The sequence below is a fragment of the Zingiber officinale genome, chromosome 7B, assembly GCF_018446385.1.
Source record: "Zingiber officinale cultivar Zhangliang chromosome 7B, Zo_v1.1, whole genome shotgun sequence".
NCBI lineage: Eukaryota > Viridiplantae > Streptophyta > Magnoliopsida > Zingiberales > Zingiberaceae > Zingiber > Zingiber officinale.
In genome coordinates, this window is record NC_055999.1 from 1180164 (window position 1) to 1199762 (window position 19599).

The 19599-nt window shown below is 37.4% G+C and overlaps 1 protein-coding gene across 1 annotated transcript; it reads left to right on the forward strand.

Annotated features, from left to right (window-relative positions):
* Window positions 1–616: 616 nt before the first annotated feature.
* Window positions 617–18788, forward strand: LOC122004927 (beta-adaptin-like protein C). Its single transcript, XM_042559787.1, has 15 exons — window positions 617–838; window positions 1763–1960; window positions 9668–9781; window positions 9942–10192; window positions 11408–11543; window positions 12173–12352; window positions 12442–12534; window positions 13214–13425; window positions 13540–13603; window positions 13675–13854; window positions 15896–15988; window positions 16064–16455; window positions 16553–16742; window positions 16881–17084; window positions 18312–18788. Exons 1-15 carry the CDS (start codon window positions 752–754, stop codon window positions 18606–18608), a joined length of 2691 nt encoding a protein of 896 aa, XP_042415721.1. The 5' UTR covers window positions 617–751; the 3' UTR covers window positions 18609–18788.
* Window positions 18789–19599: the final 811 nt, after the last annotated feature.

Sequence of the window (19599 nt, forward strand, 5' to 3'; positions counted from 1 at the left end):
AATGATTAAAGCTTTAACTTTTTTCAGGATCCCAAATGTCACATCAACAATATGAAAGCTCGTTGAAATATCTTCAATGGTTAAAATTCTAAATGAGCTTTCTTATGATCCAATTCATAGCATGAGTTGCATGGATTCATGCATATTACATCAAATTTGACATAAAAGAACATATTTATGTTTTCACTATGCTCATAAACTACAAACCTCAAACCTCATCTCTATAATGATTCAAGACTTTTTATTCAATTTTTTTGATTTTACAAAACTCTCAAACCTCAAACCTCATTTCTATAATGATTCAAGACTTTTTATTTATTTTTTTTTAATTTTACAAACCTCTCATAAATCTTACATTGGAGATGTCATTAGTAGCACACCATCTCTTACCCGATCAACATGACAATTTTCTCTCAGGTTTTCCTGTTTATAAAAATGTTTTAATAGCACAAATTATGTTTGAAATTAAACGAGAAGAGGCGTAGCGATTATTAATATCTGATCCATGTTTCGTCAGATCGGACTCGGGTTCAACCGGGTTCCCAGAAACCGTATTGACTTGAGTCCAAGGCTGTTCGAAAGAGCAAGCTCAACCAACTAGTGGTTCCCACTTTAGTCCAAAAACTTCCTCGTTCGCTGTCGTCTCCGCTGCTTCCCCTCATTCCCCTTCGCCGAGGACGAAGTCGAAGTCGAAGTCGAAGTAGAAGTCGAAGACGAAGAAGAAGCTTTCTAAGGAAGCGGAGTGGCAGCGATGAGCGGTCACGACTCCAAATACTTCTCCACCACCAAGAAGGGAGAGATCCCCGAGCTCAAGGAGGAGCTCAATTCACAGTACAAGGTACTCTTCTTCTCACTCCGGATCTGATCCAGTTAGGTTTCGGATGACCTAGGGTAGGGCCGGATCCCGACGCCCTGCACCACATCTGATGAATCTGTTTGACTTCGACGCGTTCTTTGTTTTCAATTTTCCGATCTATTGTTCTGATGCCCGTAAGAAAATGGAAGTCAAAGAAGAAAGAATGCTTCAGATTTAAATTTCTTCGAGGATCGAAGAATGAATTTGTACGAATAGTGATTTGGTCCTAGTAGTGTATTTTGAGAAATAACTAGTCCCGTCCGGTTCCACGTATGAGTTAGCGGGTGACAAGTTTTTCTTTTCTCATTTAAATATATTTTGCACTCAATAACGAGGGCAATGGAAAATATAATCAAATACAAGTGTCGCTAGATCTATTTTCGGAAGATATGATAAAGGTATAACAGTTCTTAGTGGTAAAATTATTTTTCCTAGTCTCTCGTACGCAGATTTTGAAACGGACAATCTAACTTGGTAGAATTGCTTCTTGAACCAAACCTCAATTGGACTTGGTGGATGGACACACCAATCAGACTATAGTTTAGGGTATCTCGATCAATTTGATTTGCGACGAGTTTCGGTTACTTGATAGAAGCACTATGACCATTGATGCTGTCCTTTCCTTATAGAAGCACTTTCAACAGTCCATTACCTAACCTGGATGGCTCATTCCCCTATCAGTTACTCTTGATAAAAATATCAGCATGGATTCAATTAATACCTGCTCAAATGTTCAATTTCTTCACTTCTTGTGCCTTTTACTTGTTACCATATTGCTGTTGCCAGTTTTATAGATTTATGAATGCTTCCATTGAATCATAGTAACCGTTATAAATTTTTGTTTATTTTTAAAGATTGAGATGGGGTTGAACATTGCATTTACTATCATGCTAATATTCTCTATAGGATAAGAGAAAAGATGCTGTGAAGAAGGTGATAGCTGCAATGACTGTAGGAAAAGATGTTTCATCATTGTTCACAGACGTCGTAAACTGCATGCAAACAGAGAATCTGGAACTGAAGAAACTTGTCTATTTGTATCTGATAAACTATGCCAAGAGTCAACCAGATCTAGCCATACTTGCTGTGAATACATTCGTGAAGGTAGGGATATGCTTATGAATTATATGTTTCTCTCTTTTGTAATCCTTTATTCTTCTTTACCATTTAATGTTGGAGCTGTGATTACCTTTGTTTTATGCTGCTTCCAGACATCATGTAGCTGATGACTTGTTTATAGCCTACGTAATTTGACGCAGCAGATAACTATCGGTTCCATTGATTTGTGCACGAATACCGGAAGCGACCTTCTAATCCCGGTTGATTCGTGCAAGAATACTAGGATAAAGGAAAATACCATGTTCCAAAGAGGAGATGGCGGTTAAAAATAACATTAATCAAAACTGTCTTTTACAACTAAACAAGACACTTCTATAGATCTCAACCCTAAATATGCAAAGGGAAAAATACTGACAAAGGGAAAATTCTATACATACTAAAAATACAAAATATCCTAAACCGACTAAAAAATCCACAAATATAAAAGATAGAAATTAACAAAAATACCCTAAATACCAAACTCGATAAAAATAATAAAAAAAATACTAAAATTGCTTTTTTCCATTCCCACACCATTCTTCCCAAGATGGAGAAAATTCAACCTCGAATTGTTGGCCGCATCATCCTCAGAAGTATCACCGACGACGATGATTTTGAACAATGATGCTCCACTTGATTTTTCGGCTAGTTGGGTGGAATGCAAACAAAAACCTTTAAAATCATCATTGTCCCTGTAGTAAAACCCAATGACCAATGATAGGTCAATCACATCTATAGGCAGGTGTCACATTGTACTAGGGTTGATTTTTTTTGGACCAAGGACCAAAGGAACCAAAAGTAGTAAATGTACCCAATCTTGTCGCCCATTGCTAAACCTGTGATAAAATCCAACCGGAGTTAAAATAGCATTTAGAAAGGCTAGATACTCCCTCAATCTTCTGCAACTCTTCTAGTTCTATGAGTAAATCCATATTAGCCCTCTCGACATGAGCTTGTGTGGCTTCAAGTTTTCCACCCAAAGAAGTACCATCACCAATAACAGATTCCAAGGCCTCCATCAATGGATCTGACATTATGTCCCTAAAGTTGCATCCCATGAAATTTCTGATTGGTGAACAAGGGCATAGGTACTCCTTCAACCTCCACAAATCTTCCAGAGTATGTAATTTTCTTAATATGACATTTCACAACATCACCAATACCGAGTCTAGCCATAAGATCTCTCTTTTTCTTAATGAATTCTTCCTTCTCTTTTGGCCTCCCAGAGAACATTATTTTTCTAGATTTGCTTTCAGACAGAATTTCAAAACCTCGAAGTCTCAGATCGATAAAGGATGATAGGAACTTGGTTTTTTTTTTCCGATTGTACGCTTCAAGTTGTTCTTCAAATTTTTCTTGCACGAACTGTTGGGGTAGGGTTTGGGTGAGCTCTAAGAATTCTTCCTTGACGTCGCAGCAGATAGGGTCATCTTCCCTGCGAGGTCTGGCCTCTCCTCAGGATCGACTCATGCTCTGAATCGTGATCATAAATTGAATCATCGAATATTTCGATCTTGTCGTCCACATCTTTCTTATAAATAAAAACTTTTTCCTTATCAAGAACATCCTCTTCATAAACGTCCTTTCCTCTCCATCACCCGTTTCGACATCCGAGTTTGCCCTGTGATGGCGTTGGACCGGATTTATTCTATTTTGATTTTCAAACCTCGTTGCCATCATTTCATCAAGTTGTTCCACAAACCTGGTTTCCATCTGTTCCATCAATTTGCTAATAGCTTGAACCTGCTTCTCCATATCGCGCTCGTACACATTGTTGATGTCGTCAACGTGTTGTTGTCTTCTCAGCGACATGACTCCACAAGAACGATTTGACTTTGATACCAAAATGACGCAACGGATAACTATCAATTCTGTTGATTCACACACGAATACCGGAAGCGACAATCGAATCTGTTGATTGGAAGCCACCTTATAATCCTTGTTGATCCACACAAGAATATCTTGAAAAAGGAAAACACCACGTTTCAAAGAGGAGATGACGACTAAAAATTGTTGGCTCGGGTCAGCCGGCTGGAGAGGGTTGAGTTGCCTGAAACATTAAAATAAACCTTTCTCGATCTTTCAACTTAGGTTAGCAAAGCAATTAAAATAAAATTAAACAGAAATAACAACTTAAATAAAATCAGTAAAAGGCCAAGAATTACTTGGTTACAACCTAGATGGTTGTTAATCCAAGGCAGTAGAAAGCTCACTAAGAATCTTTTTCACTGAAGGCGGAGAAGCCTTTTACACACAATGAAAACTCAAAAAAGACTAGGAAAATGAATACACAAGTTGTTATATTTTTCCTAGGTTCAGGAGTCTTTTTATAACTCCTGAAAAATTTTATTCGAAGGCTGAAGGCGCCTTCCATAGGGCTGGAAGGCACCTCCAGCGAGGTGCTTGTGGATAAAACTTTATCCACGGCCAACAACTCATTTCAGCCTGGTCGAAGGCGCCTTCCATAGCCTTGGAAGGCGCCTTTGCACTGTTCATCGAAGGCGCCTTCCAACCATAGAAGGCGCCTTCCACATAAGGCACGGAGGAGCCTTCAACAGCCTTTGAAGGCGCCTCCAGCAGCACTTGCAGTTCCATTTCTCTCCTTTGCTGCTGCGATCTCCTGTGTGATTTCGGCCAGCGGAATAGGGCTCACCCGAATCCAATTTCCGGCCTTCTCCTCGAGCAGGCTTCTGCTCTGGCTTTTCGTCCCTCGGACCGTCGCGCGCGTCCTTCTCGTCCGCCGGTGTACTCTTCCGCAGCATCTCGTCCCTCAGACGCACCGAGCTCATCGGCTTTCGTCCTTCTCGCTAGCTGCGTCTTCCGCTCGACTTCCTGTGCTCCTAAGTTCCTGCACACTTAGATACAGGGATCAAAACATAATAGGATCTAACCTAACTTGGTTGATCACACCAAAAAACAACCTTGGGGTTCCAATAATCTCCCCTTTTTTGATGTGAGCAACCCAAGTTAAGTTAGGGTAAACTAATTATAAAGTAAAGATAATAAAATTGCAATACCAGGATAATAAAATTGCAATACCAAGATAATAAAATTGCAATTATGTAATAAAGTGCAAAAAGATTTTCAAATTTAATTTGAATTGGAAATTTAACTACTATCTCCCCCTAGACTTAATCTTCCCTTCTTCCCCTTTATCACATAAAAATTGGAGTAAAAAAAAATCTAAGGGTAACTTTGTCAGAAAAAAATTCAGATTTTCCAAAAAAAAAAAAAACTTATCAAGTTTTTGTCAAAAATTTTGAAAATAATTTTGTTAAAAAAAAATTCAACGCCAATATTTTTAGAAACTCTAAGTTTTTTTAAAAAAATCTAAGTTATTAAATTGGCAAAGATTGAAAGAATTAATTTAATTAACTATTTCATGCTTATCAGCTTGTCAATTAAATATTCAATTCAGTAATTGACTTTCAGGCTGTGGTGAGACATTAGGCCTTCTTGGTTATTGGATCATCAACCACTTCTAGACAAAGCTTCTTAAAGAATTCAAATATTTAATCTTCTATTTGAAAGCCCTAAGTCCAATTTTACTTTTAATTTATACAAGTGTTTGAAATCCAATATAGGTTCCTTCCTACTGGATTAATCAAGAATTTTGGGGATACGTAACTTTTGGGTATTTTTTTATTTGACCTTGTGAAATCTAAGGTACCAGCTTAGTCTTTTAAAATTTTGAATTTGAACAGTTGAACATGTATGATTTTTCAGGTTTTCAACTTGTGTCCTCAATTTATCATTTTCAATTTTTAATTTTTCAAAATCTTCTAACAAACAAGATTTGGCTAAAATTATTTTTAATTCTTTGTTTTCTTTTTCAAGTTTGCAATAATCTTTAGTTAATAATTTCATAAATTTAAACAACTTGTCAGGTGGGAGAGATCGTACCTGACTTACCTTGTCGATCCCGTCATCTGTAGCTCCCCCTGAACTGCTGCTTTCTTCTGATGTAGCTCCCTCTTCATCGATGCCTTTGATGCTCATCTTGGACGAACTTTCTTCGTGTTCGTCTTGATGACTTGCCATCAACGCAAATCCGGAAAAGGCTTCGACCTCCGATTCGGACGACGTTTCGTCCAAAGTCGCTTTAAGGGTCTTGTGTTTTTTCATTTGGACGGGCTTCTTGTCTTTGCTTTTGTCCTTTTTCTTCAATTTAGAGCAGTTGTCTTTTACATGCCCTTCTTCGTTGCAGTTGTAACATTTGATTGTCCTTTTCTTTCTACCCTGCAGATGATTATATTTTCTAGATTTAAACAATTTCTTAAACTGTCTTACCATCATTACCGTTTCATTGTCGTCGAGAGAGGACTCTGAATCTTGTTCGTCCATCTTTGCCTTAAGGGCAATGTCGTGCTTCGACTCCTTTATATTTGCACATCTCGATTCATGGACTTCAAAAGTTGAAAATAACTCTTCTAAGGTAACATATTCTAAATCCTTAGAGATATAGTAGGCATCTACTAAAGATGCTCATTTCGTATTTTTAGGGAATGCATTAAGAGCGTACCTTAGCGAATCTCGGTTGCTTACCTTTTCTCCGAGATTCGAAAGTCCAGTGATGAGCTCCTTAATCCTCGAGTGAAGGTGTGCAATGGTCTCGTCTTCTTCAAATCGAAGGTTGGTGAGCTGGCTGCGAAGTAGGTCCCGTCTCGCTAGTTTCGCCTTCGAGCTTCCTTCGTGTAGTTCCAGGAATTTCTTCCAGAGTTCTTTTGCGGATTTGTAGGCTCCGATCCGGTTGACTTCTTATGACGGTAAAACGCTCAGCAGATGAAACTCTGCTTTGTCGTTTGCCACGAAGTCGACTTGTTCCTTCTTCGTCCATTAAAACTTTTCTTTGTCCTTGGGTGCTTCAAAACCAAATTCCATTATTAATAATAAATCGAAGTCTGTTTTGAAAAATACCTCCATTCTCTTTTTTCAGCTCGCGAACTCCCCCTCGAACTTTGATGGGTAGATGCATGGTCCAACCATCTAGTGTGCTTCGTTCGGCGGTTAGTCCTCCTAAAGCGAACCTCGCTCTGATACCACTTGTTGGTCCGGGTCAGCCGGCTGGAGAGGGTTGAGTTGCCTGAAACATAAAATAAACCTTTCTCGATCTTTCAACTCAAGTTAGCAAAATAATTAAAATAAAATTAAATAACTTGGTTACAACCTAGATGGTTGTTAATCCAAGGCAGTAGAAAGCTCACTAAGAATCTCCTTCACTGAAGGCGGAGAAGCCTTTTATACACAATGAAAGCTCAGAAAAGACTAGGAAAGTGAATACATAAGTTGTTACATTTTTCCTAGGTCTAGGGGTCTTTTCATAGCCCTTGAAAAATTTTATCCGAAGGTTGAAGGCGCCTTCCATAGGGCTGGAAGGCGCCTCCAGCGAGGCGCTCGTGGATAAAACTTTATCCACGTTCAACGACTCATTTCAGCCTGGTCGAAGGCGCCTTCCATAGCCTTGGAAGGCGCCTTCACTTCATTGAAGGCGCCTTCCAGCCATGGAAGGCACCTTCCACAGAAGGCACGGAGGCGCCTTCAACAGTCTTTGAAGGCGCCTCCAGCAGCACTTGTAGCTCCATTTTGCTCCTTTGTTGCTGTGATCTCCTGGGTGATTTCGGCCAGCGGAATAGGGCTCATCCAAACCCAATTTCCGGCCTTCTCCTCAAGCAGGCTTCCGCTCCGGCTTCTCGTCCCTCGGACCGCCGTGCGTGTCTTTCTCATCCGCCGGTGTACTCTTTCGAAGCACCTCGTCCCTCAGACGCACCGAGCCCGTCGGCTCTCTCCCGTGCCGTCCTTCTCATTAGCTGCGTCTTCCGCTCAACTTCCTGTGCTCCTAAGCTCTTGCACACTTAGACACAGGATCAAAGCATAACAGGACTTAACTTAACTTGGCTGATCACATCAAAAACAACCTTAGTGTTCCAACAAAAATAACATTAATCAAAATTGTCTTCTACATCTAAACATGACGTTTATATACATTTCAACTCTAAATATGCAAAGGAAAGAAATATTGACCGAAAGAAAAAATTCTAAGCATACTAAAAATATAAAATATCCTAAACGGACACAAAAATCCAAAAATATAAAAGATAGAAATTAACAAAAATATCTTAAATATCAAACTCGATAAAAATAATAAAAAAACTAAAATGACCTTTTTCCATTCCTGCATCATAATTCCTATTTGGTCAAGTATTAAATGTAACCAATTCACTATCTTAGAATCATATTATGGTTTACAAATGGAGTTGACAACTTGAAGCTCGGAAAAGTTATACCTGAAAATTTTTGATGAATAAAGCAATTTGAATCTATGGGGTATGCTAGAATATATAACTATAGATTAGGCTCTTTCATGATTGCTAGTGTTTCTACAATAAGCAGTTACCAAAGTAAGAGGATTCAAATTCAATGTTTTTGTGCTTTCTGTGCAAAACTATGCCAAAAGTCAACCACTGTACTATAATTGCTTTGAACATATGTGTGAAGGTGGAATATACTTGCAAATCACATGTTTTTTCTCCTGTCTTGATTGATCAATGTTGGCCATGTATTGTTGGAGCCCTGTGTTAGTGGAGTGACTGCCATATTAATGGTTTACTGATGAAGGTAAGAATAATGTGGCAAAAAGCGAAATCGCTCGCCTCCAGCGCCCCTGCTGCACCCGACCCCAGGTCATCACGAGGGAGGTAAATCACGGTAGCTGAGAGGGCAAGTGGTGGTGGGGTGAGTTGCACAGGGTTGGGGGATTTATGCCCCGACAGCCCTGCGGTTCGATCCCGCGACCTCATGTGGCAAGCATGTCACCACTTACCATCTCGGATCCCTATGGTGGTTTAGAAAATAAAAATATAGATTCGGTTCTTTCTCATCAGTGGCTGTAAAAAAATGTGCACCAATTCAGTCAATCCAGTATATTGAGCTTGGATTGACTCTAGTCAAATTCTAGATTTGGAACAGTGCTGAATATATAATAATATTATAATTGGATATCATCTAATAGCTCAACCTTTTGGAACTAGTGGTCATCTACCAAATCTAATTTGGTAGGGTGCACATATTGAGATAACCTATTTAAGTTATAACCAACTAACACTTGGAAATTGAAATATTTTTTCACCAAATCTCTGCAATTTCTCTCTCTCTCTTAATTTTTTTTTACTATATGTGGCAAGGGTGTAGACTAAAATTTCAATCTATTCCACATTTAATTTCCTTAGGAACCAATCACTTGTGTTCTCTGCATCTTTTACATAACTAATAATTGACCTTCAGTTTTGCCGTTGTATTTTATCTTGCTATTTTGGTCATTAGATGCAGACAATTAGTAGAATAAGTCATTATTTTGCTTATATTGACTCAATATTAGCTCCAAAATTTAGGTTAAAAATAAAACTTCCTATAGAGATGCTATGCTGACTTAATTGTCATTTGATGCAAGATACACATCAACATGCCATACAAATTGAAAATTGGCGAATGATGAAAGTTGTGAGCCTTGAAGCAACAATATTTTCTGTACACCGTGATATGATATTTCTTAATGTTAAAATAACAATGGACTAATCATGGAAGCCAAATATTAACTTCTACCAGACAGGCTTGCAAAACATTTCTTCAATGTCTTTAGTGCATTGCTGGACTAGTTATTTATTGAATAAGCTTGCACATTACAACTGTTGATCATGATTCCATTGACCTTTGTAGGACTCACAAGACCCTAACCCTCTGATCCGTGCCTTAGCTGTGAGGACAATGGGCTGCATCCGTGTTGACAAAATCACAGAATATCTGTGTGATCCCCTTCAAAGATGTCTAAAGGTCTTTTGTTTCTCTAGTTCTTTCTCTTCCATTTTTTGTCTCTTTTCAAACTATATCAGTTGCTATGGGTGTAAGTTGTTTTGAAATATGATCTTCACTGTGCTAATCATCTATGTAGTTTATACACATAATTTTTTGAGTTGTAAATACGTTTACACAGGATGACGATCCTTATGTCCGAAAGACAGCGGCAATTTGTGTAGCTAAATTGTATGATATAAATGCTGAGTTAGTGGAAGATAGGGGTTTCTTGGATATTCTCAAGGACTTGATATCTGACAACAATCCAATGGTAGTGGCAAATGCCGTTGCAGCACTTGCAGAGATCCAGGAAACTAGCAGTCAATCGATCTTTGAGATTACTAGTCATACACTTTCAAAGCTCCTGACTGCTTTAAATGAATGCACCGAGTAAGTTTTCTTCTTCAGAGTTGGCTATTTCTTCATGGAGCAGTTGTTTCATCTGTCTAATTAGCAACATGCTTTAGATGTTGTGTTTTTCTTAGTGGACTCCTTGTTATATGCTGAAATTAGGTTTATTGTCATGAAGCTTGGTTTCTGTTATGTCGGAGAAGGATCTAGCATAAGTAATTGAAACTGCCTGAACATTAAGACAAGTCCCTCAAAAATACATCTCTTCTGTTCAAGGCCTTAGTTAATTCATTTGGCTTCCTTTAAGACCATTAGGTAATGATTGTGCTTTTGCTTTAATTGGAATCTTACTGACCACTGTGACAATGCACTTGTTGAAAATGTGCACAACGTGGAGTTATCTAAAGTGAATTTAGTGGTTTCCTGGCCAGTAGTCATTCAAATAGTGTCATTAATTGCAAATGATTCAAGTCTCTTGTGGTTCAAGCCCATGTTTGCTAATTAGTAAATGCTTAATCACATTTCTGAGTTCTCATTAAGTTATGCAAACCCAAGATCTGAAACAGGCTCAACTTTTTTAATGCCAAGTTCACTGCATTGCTTTCAGTAAAACAAAGTAACAAAATTGCCTTTTCTAGAACTGATATAGCTAGTTTCACATTCATTCTGATGTTCAATGAAAATGCTAGGTGGTTTCCTAGAAATTCAGAAATCTTAATTTTTAAGATAAAGGTTTGCTGCATTCTAAGGAACTTGGATCATTGTTTTATAATGAAAATTTCAACTGAAATTTAGTGTTTCTTAAAAGAAATCACTTGAACCAAGTTATGTATTGATATGAGTTAGATATATGTACATTTTCAATGCTCTAATTTTTTAATAGATTGAAGCTCAAATTGTCACTATTGAATTCCCTTAGTAGTTCCTTTGTGAATGTGCGAAAGATAAATTGTTTGGCGAAGGCTTTGAGATAAGGTCATTTACATTAAAGTTGAATGTTGTTTTCTTACCCACTACTCTTTCAATGCTCCAAGAGAGTTCTCACGAAAGCAAGATTCCTTAAAAAGATTATGTTGTTTCCTAGATGAGAGTCATCTTTTTGCTGGCTGAGCTTGCAATTTTCTTTTATTTTGATCCTAACTAGCCAACAAGTCTAAGCGATTATGTGCAAAATGATATGCCTTTATTCAGAATTCAAGTTACAAATGGCTAGCTCATAATTTGAGCAGTGGTCTCAATATAATTTCATTGCAGATGGGGCCAAGTATTCATTTTGGATGCTTTATCAAGGTATAAAGCTTCTGATGCTCGAGAAGCTGAAGATATAGTTGAGAGAGTAACCCCACGCCTTCAACATGCAAATTGCGCTGTCGTGCTTTCTGCTGTCAAGGTAGGAATATACCTGTGCTATCTAGAATCTTCAATTGTGAAATCATTAATTTATAAAATTCGTTCGTTGCTTGCCTTATGGTGAACATGTGATTTTGGTTCTTTAATTCTTTAGCTCAAAGTGCTACCACACATTTTTATGAGAAATTAGCCCTTATCCTATGTGAGTCGAACTTCAGAAAACAATTTTTTCACTATTTTTCTTTAAGACAGCATAAGGAAACATTTGTGTTCACTGAAATATTAGATGATTAACAGAGTATGCTTCTTAAATCTTTACTTTATCTTGTTGCTGGATTTCAAATCAATGCATGTACATAAGATCAAATTTATGCTTATTGCTTAGTAAAACACATTTGGCCAACTAAATATATTTTCCAAGAAATCTATTGGTTGGTTTCTTCTGCTTCAAATATGACAAAAAAAAAAAGGACAGCTCGGTGCATGAAGCTCCCGCCATGCGGGGTCCCGGGGAAGGATCCATTGTACGCAGTCTTACCCTGCTTTTTGCAAGAGACTGTTTTCAAGATTCGAACTCATGACCTTTCGGTCACATGACAACAACTTTACCGTTGCACCAAGACTCCCCTTCTGCTTCAAATATGACAATGTCTCAAAATTTCTATGCAGATGATTCTTCTGCAAATGGAACTTATCACTAGTACTGATGTAATTCGAAACCTTTGCAAGAAGATGGCTCCACCTCTGGTAACTCTTCTTTCTGCAGAACCAGAAATTCAGTATGTAGCCTTGCGGAACATCAATCTTATTGTTCAGAAAAGGCCTACAATACTTGCACATGAGATCAAGGTTAGTCATTAGTGTGATTTGGCTTCCTTACTGAAGTTTCATTATTTTTTTCTTGACTTTGCTGTTTTTTTCTTATGCTTCGTTTTTAGGTTTTCTTTTGCAAGTATAATGACCCAATTTATGTTAAGATGGAAAAATTGGAGATTATGATAAAGCTAGCCTCAGATCGGAACATAGACCAGGTACAAGACGTGTGATTATGTTGGTTTCTATTGTGTTAAGTGACCCGTTGGCTTGTTATCATCACTTTATAGCAAGAAAAAAGCAGCTAATTTGAAACTTGTTATTTTGCTATTGTGTGGCTTTTAAAAAGCTTACAGAATGAAGGTGTGAACATTGAACAGGAGGAGCACACAGTCTCTTTATTGATTTAATCAATGAAAGACACTTTTTGTTACGGGAATCTTATGCACTCTTCTCTGGTCTCAGCACATACTAAATACTTTTCAAATGTTGTCTTTATGTGACCACAGTAAATGGACACCTTCACTTCCTTAGCGCTGACATTAAGAATAGCTAAATGCTTAGACAAAAGAGTGGTTTATTAAGGCAATCCAGGTTAATTGGTTAATCTGATGCAATCTAGGATTTGGGTTGATGATGGTACTCAAAATGGAAAAATTTGTGTTTATATCAACCCAAATTCTGTTCTAGCCCTTATAGTCTCCATCCTATGTCAGTATATATTACATGCTATGCAAAAATTTGTTTAGACTTGGGAAGAAGTGACATTGATGGACCCTTTTCAAACACTGACTTCATTGAAGGTTGTTTATAGAAGCATTCTGCCATATTTGTCTGGACTAAGAAAACAAACTGGTATTGATGGCTCTATTTCAGAGGCTAATTTATCCACTGCAGGTTCTGTTGGAATTCAAAGAGTATGCCACAGAAGTAGATGTAGACTTTGTTAGAAGGGGTGTGCGTGCAATTGGACGTTGTGCCATCAAGTTAGAGAGGGCTGCTGAACGGTGCATCAGCGTATTGCTTGAGCTGATAAAGATAAAAGTCAACTATGTTGTGCAAGAGGCTATCATTGTCATAAAGGATATCTTCCGACGTTATCCTAACACGTGAGTTAAGTTGCTTGGTGTGAGCTGTTAGTTTTGTTGCATTATCATCTCAAAGTGAAATATGTCCTGCAGCATTTTCTTGATCCTTACTATATAGTTCTGCATTTTCTTCAGCTATGAATCCATCATTGCAACACTATGTGAAAGTTTGGACACTTTAGATGAGCCAGAGGCCAAGGTATCTGTTTGTCATGGGAGTTATGCTATTCTTTTTACCTTGTTACATCAAAAATGCATTGCTTGTCTCAGGCATCAATGATATGGATAATTGGTGAATATGCTGAAAGGATTGACAATGCTGATGAGCTCCTAGAAAGCTTTCTAGAAACTTTCCCTGAAGAACCTGCACTAGTACAATTGCAACTGCTCACTGCAACAGTAAAATTGTTTCTTAAGAAGCCAACTGAAGGTCCTCAACAGATGATTCAGGTGTTGTTTATTCTTCTTACTTCTTATACAAGCATAGATATTCTTGTATCCTCTTATATCTGACAATGCACGGAGACAATTTTGTTCAGTAATTAATATTCCTTTTTTTAAAAACAAATTTAAATTGTTCTTACTAAGCATTTTGTTCATCTTTGTCTCTCTTCTTCAAGTTAAGATTAGACTTGTAGACTTCAGATCTCTTGACGGGCCATTTGAGGATTTTGAGACTATCTGGAAGAAATGAATTTCTGTTTCTTGTGGCAACATGCTGTTATGGTTCTGTTTGTGGCATCTAATGCAAACATTCTTGAAGTTTGCATTCTTGAAGTAATATTTGGATGTCTATTTCAGAGATCTCTGAAATATCATGCAAAATCTTTAGTAACATGTTACTCATTTGCATTTACTATATACTTTTTTATTTGGCCCCTGGGGGTAAGGTTGAGTTGGCTAGTGTGGAGCAGAGTTGCTACCATAGGGCAAGTGATTGAATCTCGGCAAAGTCGAGGAAAAAAAAAGCCCTCCTCCGCACTGGCCCACTATAGATTCCTGATTTACCTCCTCACAGATGGTCGTAGAGCCGACCGTGTGGAGCCGCTAGGGTGGCGGATTCCACCTTTTGCTACCATATATACTTTTTAATTTGACTGTTATTCAACACTCATTGTCAGTGCAAATAAGTGACACATGACTACTTTGCTATTAAATTTCCTAAGATGGGCAATTTGCTCCTTTATTTTTCTTTTTGTTTTTTTTGGCACTCACGGATTTAGATTATCCCTCGGAGCCGGTCACATTCACCTAGTTTTTTCATTGCAATTTTGAGGCACAAATCCTTTTTTCTTGTTGGCTGCATCAACACAAATAAGTCATGAGCACATTTGGGATTAGCTACGATTATTTTATCTTGTCATTCAATTGTACATAAGAGCGGTTTAAAATACCGTGTCGGGCGAAACGGCCGGAACTTACCATTCCGCCGGTAGATCAAAACTGATAACAACACTCCATAGGTTCCGAGACCCACGTACGGCCTTAAAGGCATCCTATGAGCCCCATGATCGCGGAGGAGGCTTCGCACAAGCCCTGTGGCAGCGGCAGACTCGCCACACGAGCCTCGTGGTGGTGGCGGACTCGTCGTGTGAGCCTTGTGGTGGCGGCAGACTCGTCGAGCGCCCTGTGGCGGTCGCAAGAGTCCCACGGTTGTGGCGGACTCGTCTCGCTAGCGCAACAATTCAAACATTAAAATTAAATGAACGTAGTTTAATAATTTCAATCAACTTAAATAGGGTTAACTAAACCATAATAAAATTATCTCATTAATTATACATATATTTAAAAAATATTTTATTTTTATTTTTGTATTTTAAATATTTAGATTAGTTTTTATTCTTAATTAATATATTTTATATTTAAAAAAATACTGAAATCATATCAGCACGATGTGAAATCGCATCGTTCCTGTCCAAGACTAAAATTTCGACACGGGTCGAGATTTTAAACCTTGCATAAGAGTATGCCACTAGTAATATTATCGCTTTTTTTGGGTCAAAGATATATTATCTTTTTTAATTATGTTAAATAAAGTTCGATGAATTTTTATCAATTTTCAGACAAATTGGACAATAGTGAATAAGCTAATGATTTTCAGCATCACTTTCTTTTATGAGTTCTAAAAAAGGGTTTACTAGTGATATATAATTATTTAACACTTCTACCAAGATATGAATTATCATTTCGAGGTTCGAGCTGGCTTAAACTTTGAAAACCAATTGCATTCTAGCCATGTTAGTTGGCACCTGCAGAATTTTGGGAAGAAAGATAAATTATGTTTCCATTTATTTTCGAGTCAATCACAGATTGCAAATGTTGCCTATCTTAATTTAATTAGGGTAATAAGGTGATGTAATTTGATATTTTTTTCCATTTGAGTTTCTTATGGCTGAGAGTGACATTTTATAAGTATTACGTGGTCACCTTCATAAGTTTCAGTTAGTATTATTTATTCATAATTCTAATACAGATAAATTATATATGGTAGGCTGTTCTTAATAATGCAACGATGGAAACAGACAATCCTGATTTGCGTGATCGTGCATACATTTATTGGCGCCTTCTTTCTACTGATCCTGAGGTAGAGTCAAAACTGAAAGATATTATATTTTAAATATGATATTTATATAATATATCTTCATTTTCATTCTCTTAGGCTGCTAAAGATGTTGTTTTAGCTGAAAAACCAGTAATAAATGATGATTCAAACCAACTTGATCCGTCACTCCTGGATGAGCTCCTCACAAATATTGCTACCCTTTCTTCTGTTTATCATAAGATACCAGATACTTTTATAAGTCGTGCAAAGTCAGCTGCAACTAGACCAGAGGATGATGATTATGCTGAGGGAGGAGAAACTGCTTATTCCGAGACACCGTCTCATGCTGTCGATGGTACAAGTGCTTCTCCTAGTAACATTTCTCATGCTGAAACAAAGCTGCAGGAAGCAACAGCAGAAATCTCTGCACCCGTGCCAGATTTACTAGGTGATTTAATTGGCATCGACAATACTATTGTCCCTATAGACCAGCCAACAACACCTACTGAGTATGGGTCCTCACCTTTTTTTATTCCATCTGTTATACTGTATTTTTTTTTTGAATTTTTTCTCACTCAGATTGATCCTTTCTACTTGTCTATTCAGACCTCCCTTACCTGTATTACTTCCTGCATCTACTGGACAAGGTTTACAGATAAGCGCACACCTTACTCGCCAAAATGGCCAGATATATTATGCTATAATGTTTGAGAACAACACACAGGGTGTATTAGATGGGTTCATGATACAGTTCAACAAAAATACATTTGGTCTTGCAGCTGCTGGGCCTTTGCAGGTGATTGTTTTTTATATGATCTCAATAGTATGTTTGTTGATGGGTTAATTTGTCACCCAGTTTTATAATCTGGTGACATGTGTTTTGATGGCTCGATATTGATCATTATATTCTTGCATCCCCTTTTACAATTTGTAGGTTCCATCCTTGCAACCTGGATCTTCAGTGAGGACACTTTTGCCAATGGTTTTATTCCAGAATGCCTCACCTGACCCTCCCAGCACACTTTTGCAAGTTGCAGTTAAAAATAATCAGCAGCCAGTCTGGTACTTCAGTGACAAAATTTCATTGCATGTTTTCTTTGCCGAAGATGGTAGAATGGAACGTGCAACTTTTCTTGAGGTAAGAAATTTTTTGAAGTATATTTTCATTATTCATGTAAGTGCCAAGTTTTAAAAAAATGACCAAGATCTGATTCTTTTTGGGTCATTTTAGATCATTTGGTTCCTGGATTGTTGAAGAAATTTGCTTCCTTTGATGTACATTCTTTTCTTTAGTTGATTTCCTATAAGGAAATCAAAAATATATGGATATAAAGCAAGAACAGAGCTGGGCGAAGTTAAAGTAAACATCTATGATACTGGGTATTGCTCCTTCGATGAAAAAGAATGAAATTAGAGTTATGGAGCCTTCTAGCTACCTTCTATGCCTGAATCTTTTACAATTGAAAATAAGTACATATGGAATAATCATTTGTCACAAAATGTAAGATTTATTAACACCCTAAATAAGATAAAATAAACTTTAAGGCTAGGTATAATTCTGAGGGACAAGGGGAGAGAGAGTATATATTGTAACACACCATGCGCTCGACGGTTATTGTTTGCATTCACCAACGTCTTATACGAAGTACATAAAAGGCAGATTCAAAAGGTTGACAGTTGTCTAAGTGGTCGATATTAAAATAATGCAAGAAATTGCAAAAGGAACTAGATTGTTTGTCTGGGACAATGAAGAAGGATTTTAGACTCTCTTTCAATTTGACCAAAAGTGTGACCCTTAAGGTCGTAGAGGTAGATGCTCATTCTCATACACCGTAGAGGTAGATGCTCATTCTCAATCAGAACTTGTTTTTGAGATCATCAACCTTAGGAAGTTCTATTTTCGTTGGAGAAAGATGTTGCTTTTCACCAGCAAGTTGAACTTCCTTTCCTTGGATGTAGATATTGCTTATGTTATTTTTTTCCTCCTACTATGACAGAGCACTCCATATAATTTTAAACTGAGATTTTGTGGGGATTCTCAATCGACAAGAAATGTCAGTTGTCAAACTACACCTATTGTCTATTTGATTAGTCAATTAAAATGATTGTATTATGTTTCTGCCATAGGCTGAAAACATACAAAACCAGTTTTGCAACCTGGTTTGTGAGTCCATTCGTTTTTCATAACGAACCAGTTCAAAATCAAGACAGTTCATTGTTGAACAAATGCATTTCAATTTGAAACATTGCCTGTAGATCTTAACAAATAAAATCAAGGTTGATTTTATCTGTTAAGATCTAATGTCTGGGAAAATTCAATAGATGTCTAAATAGATTTCCTCATGTCTTGTGTGCCCATGTGCAGACTTGGAAATCCCTGCCAGATACAAACGAAGTGGGGAAGGACTTGCCAAATTCCATCATCAACAATGTTGATGCTACCATCGAACATTTGGCTGCATCCAACATTTTCTTTGTCGCAAAACGAAGGAATGCCAACAAAGATTTGCTTTATTTATCAGCCAAGATTCCTAGAGGAATTCCTTTCCTGATAGAACTTACTTGTGTCCTTGGTGTTGTGGGTGTAAAATGTGCTGTGAAAACGCCAAACCCGGAGATGGCAGCACTCTTCTTTGAAGCCATGGAGACCCTGCTGAAGTGATATTCACTATTTTTCGGCCATGTAAACTTATCAGGTCTTCGTTATTGTGAGGTAGTGTGAATGTTATTTCATCAAGCAAATTGATTTTGACTCAGAGAATGCCAACGATCCTTGTACCAAACTTAACTCATCGAGGCCCGAGACATTTCTGATTCATGCCTGTGATAGCAATTGTTGTAACGCTCATCAAGCAGCCCACAGTTCATCTCCAGATAAGAGATAAAATATGAGGTCAGTTTATAACTAGCCGATTAGGGAGGGGGAGGATAGCAATTGATTCGCTGCTACCATGCATTACTCAGCACTTGATAGAGCATCAAGGACTTCTTTCACTTTCTGTTTTTTTCCCAGTTTGTGTGAAAAATTCTATTGAATTAGCTGAGTAAATGTATACAAGAAGAATTCACGTTCAAATTGCATGGCGAATTAAGAAAAAGAAATTACACGTGCGGAATGGAACAGTGGGGGTCCTACAAACAATTCCCGTTAAAATTGATTTTTCTGTATATAATTTTTTTTATTTGTCTTTTCGTTTTATACCGGAGAATAATACAGTAGAAAAAGTAGAAAAATGTAATTCGTCTCTTAACCGTCAAATAGTTGAGAAGTTTTCCGAAAATATACATTCATGTCGATGGGAGAATAAGATGTGGCAAGGAATACGATGGGAGAATAATACATGGTCAAAATACTATTTACTCGTCCCAATATTTCCGTCAATCTGTCCCTAGATTAATACAGAAAAAATAAATTATGAATAACTACTAGTACAAATGGCTAATGCATGGGAGGACATACTCAGATACGCGAAATTTCGATTCCAAAATTTCATGTGATAACATCTTATATCTTAACTACCGAAATTTCGATTCCAAAATTTCATATGATAACATCTTATATCTTAACTACCGCATCGTTCTGAGAGAACACGATGAGAGAATAATATAAATGATAATCCCAATTAACTTTATTAACTATCTTTGAGAATGAC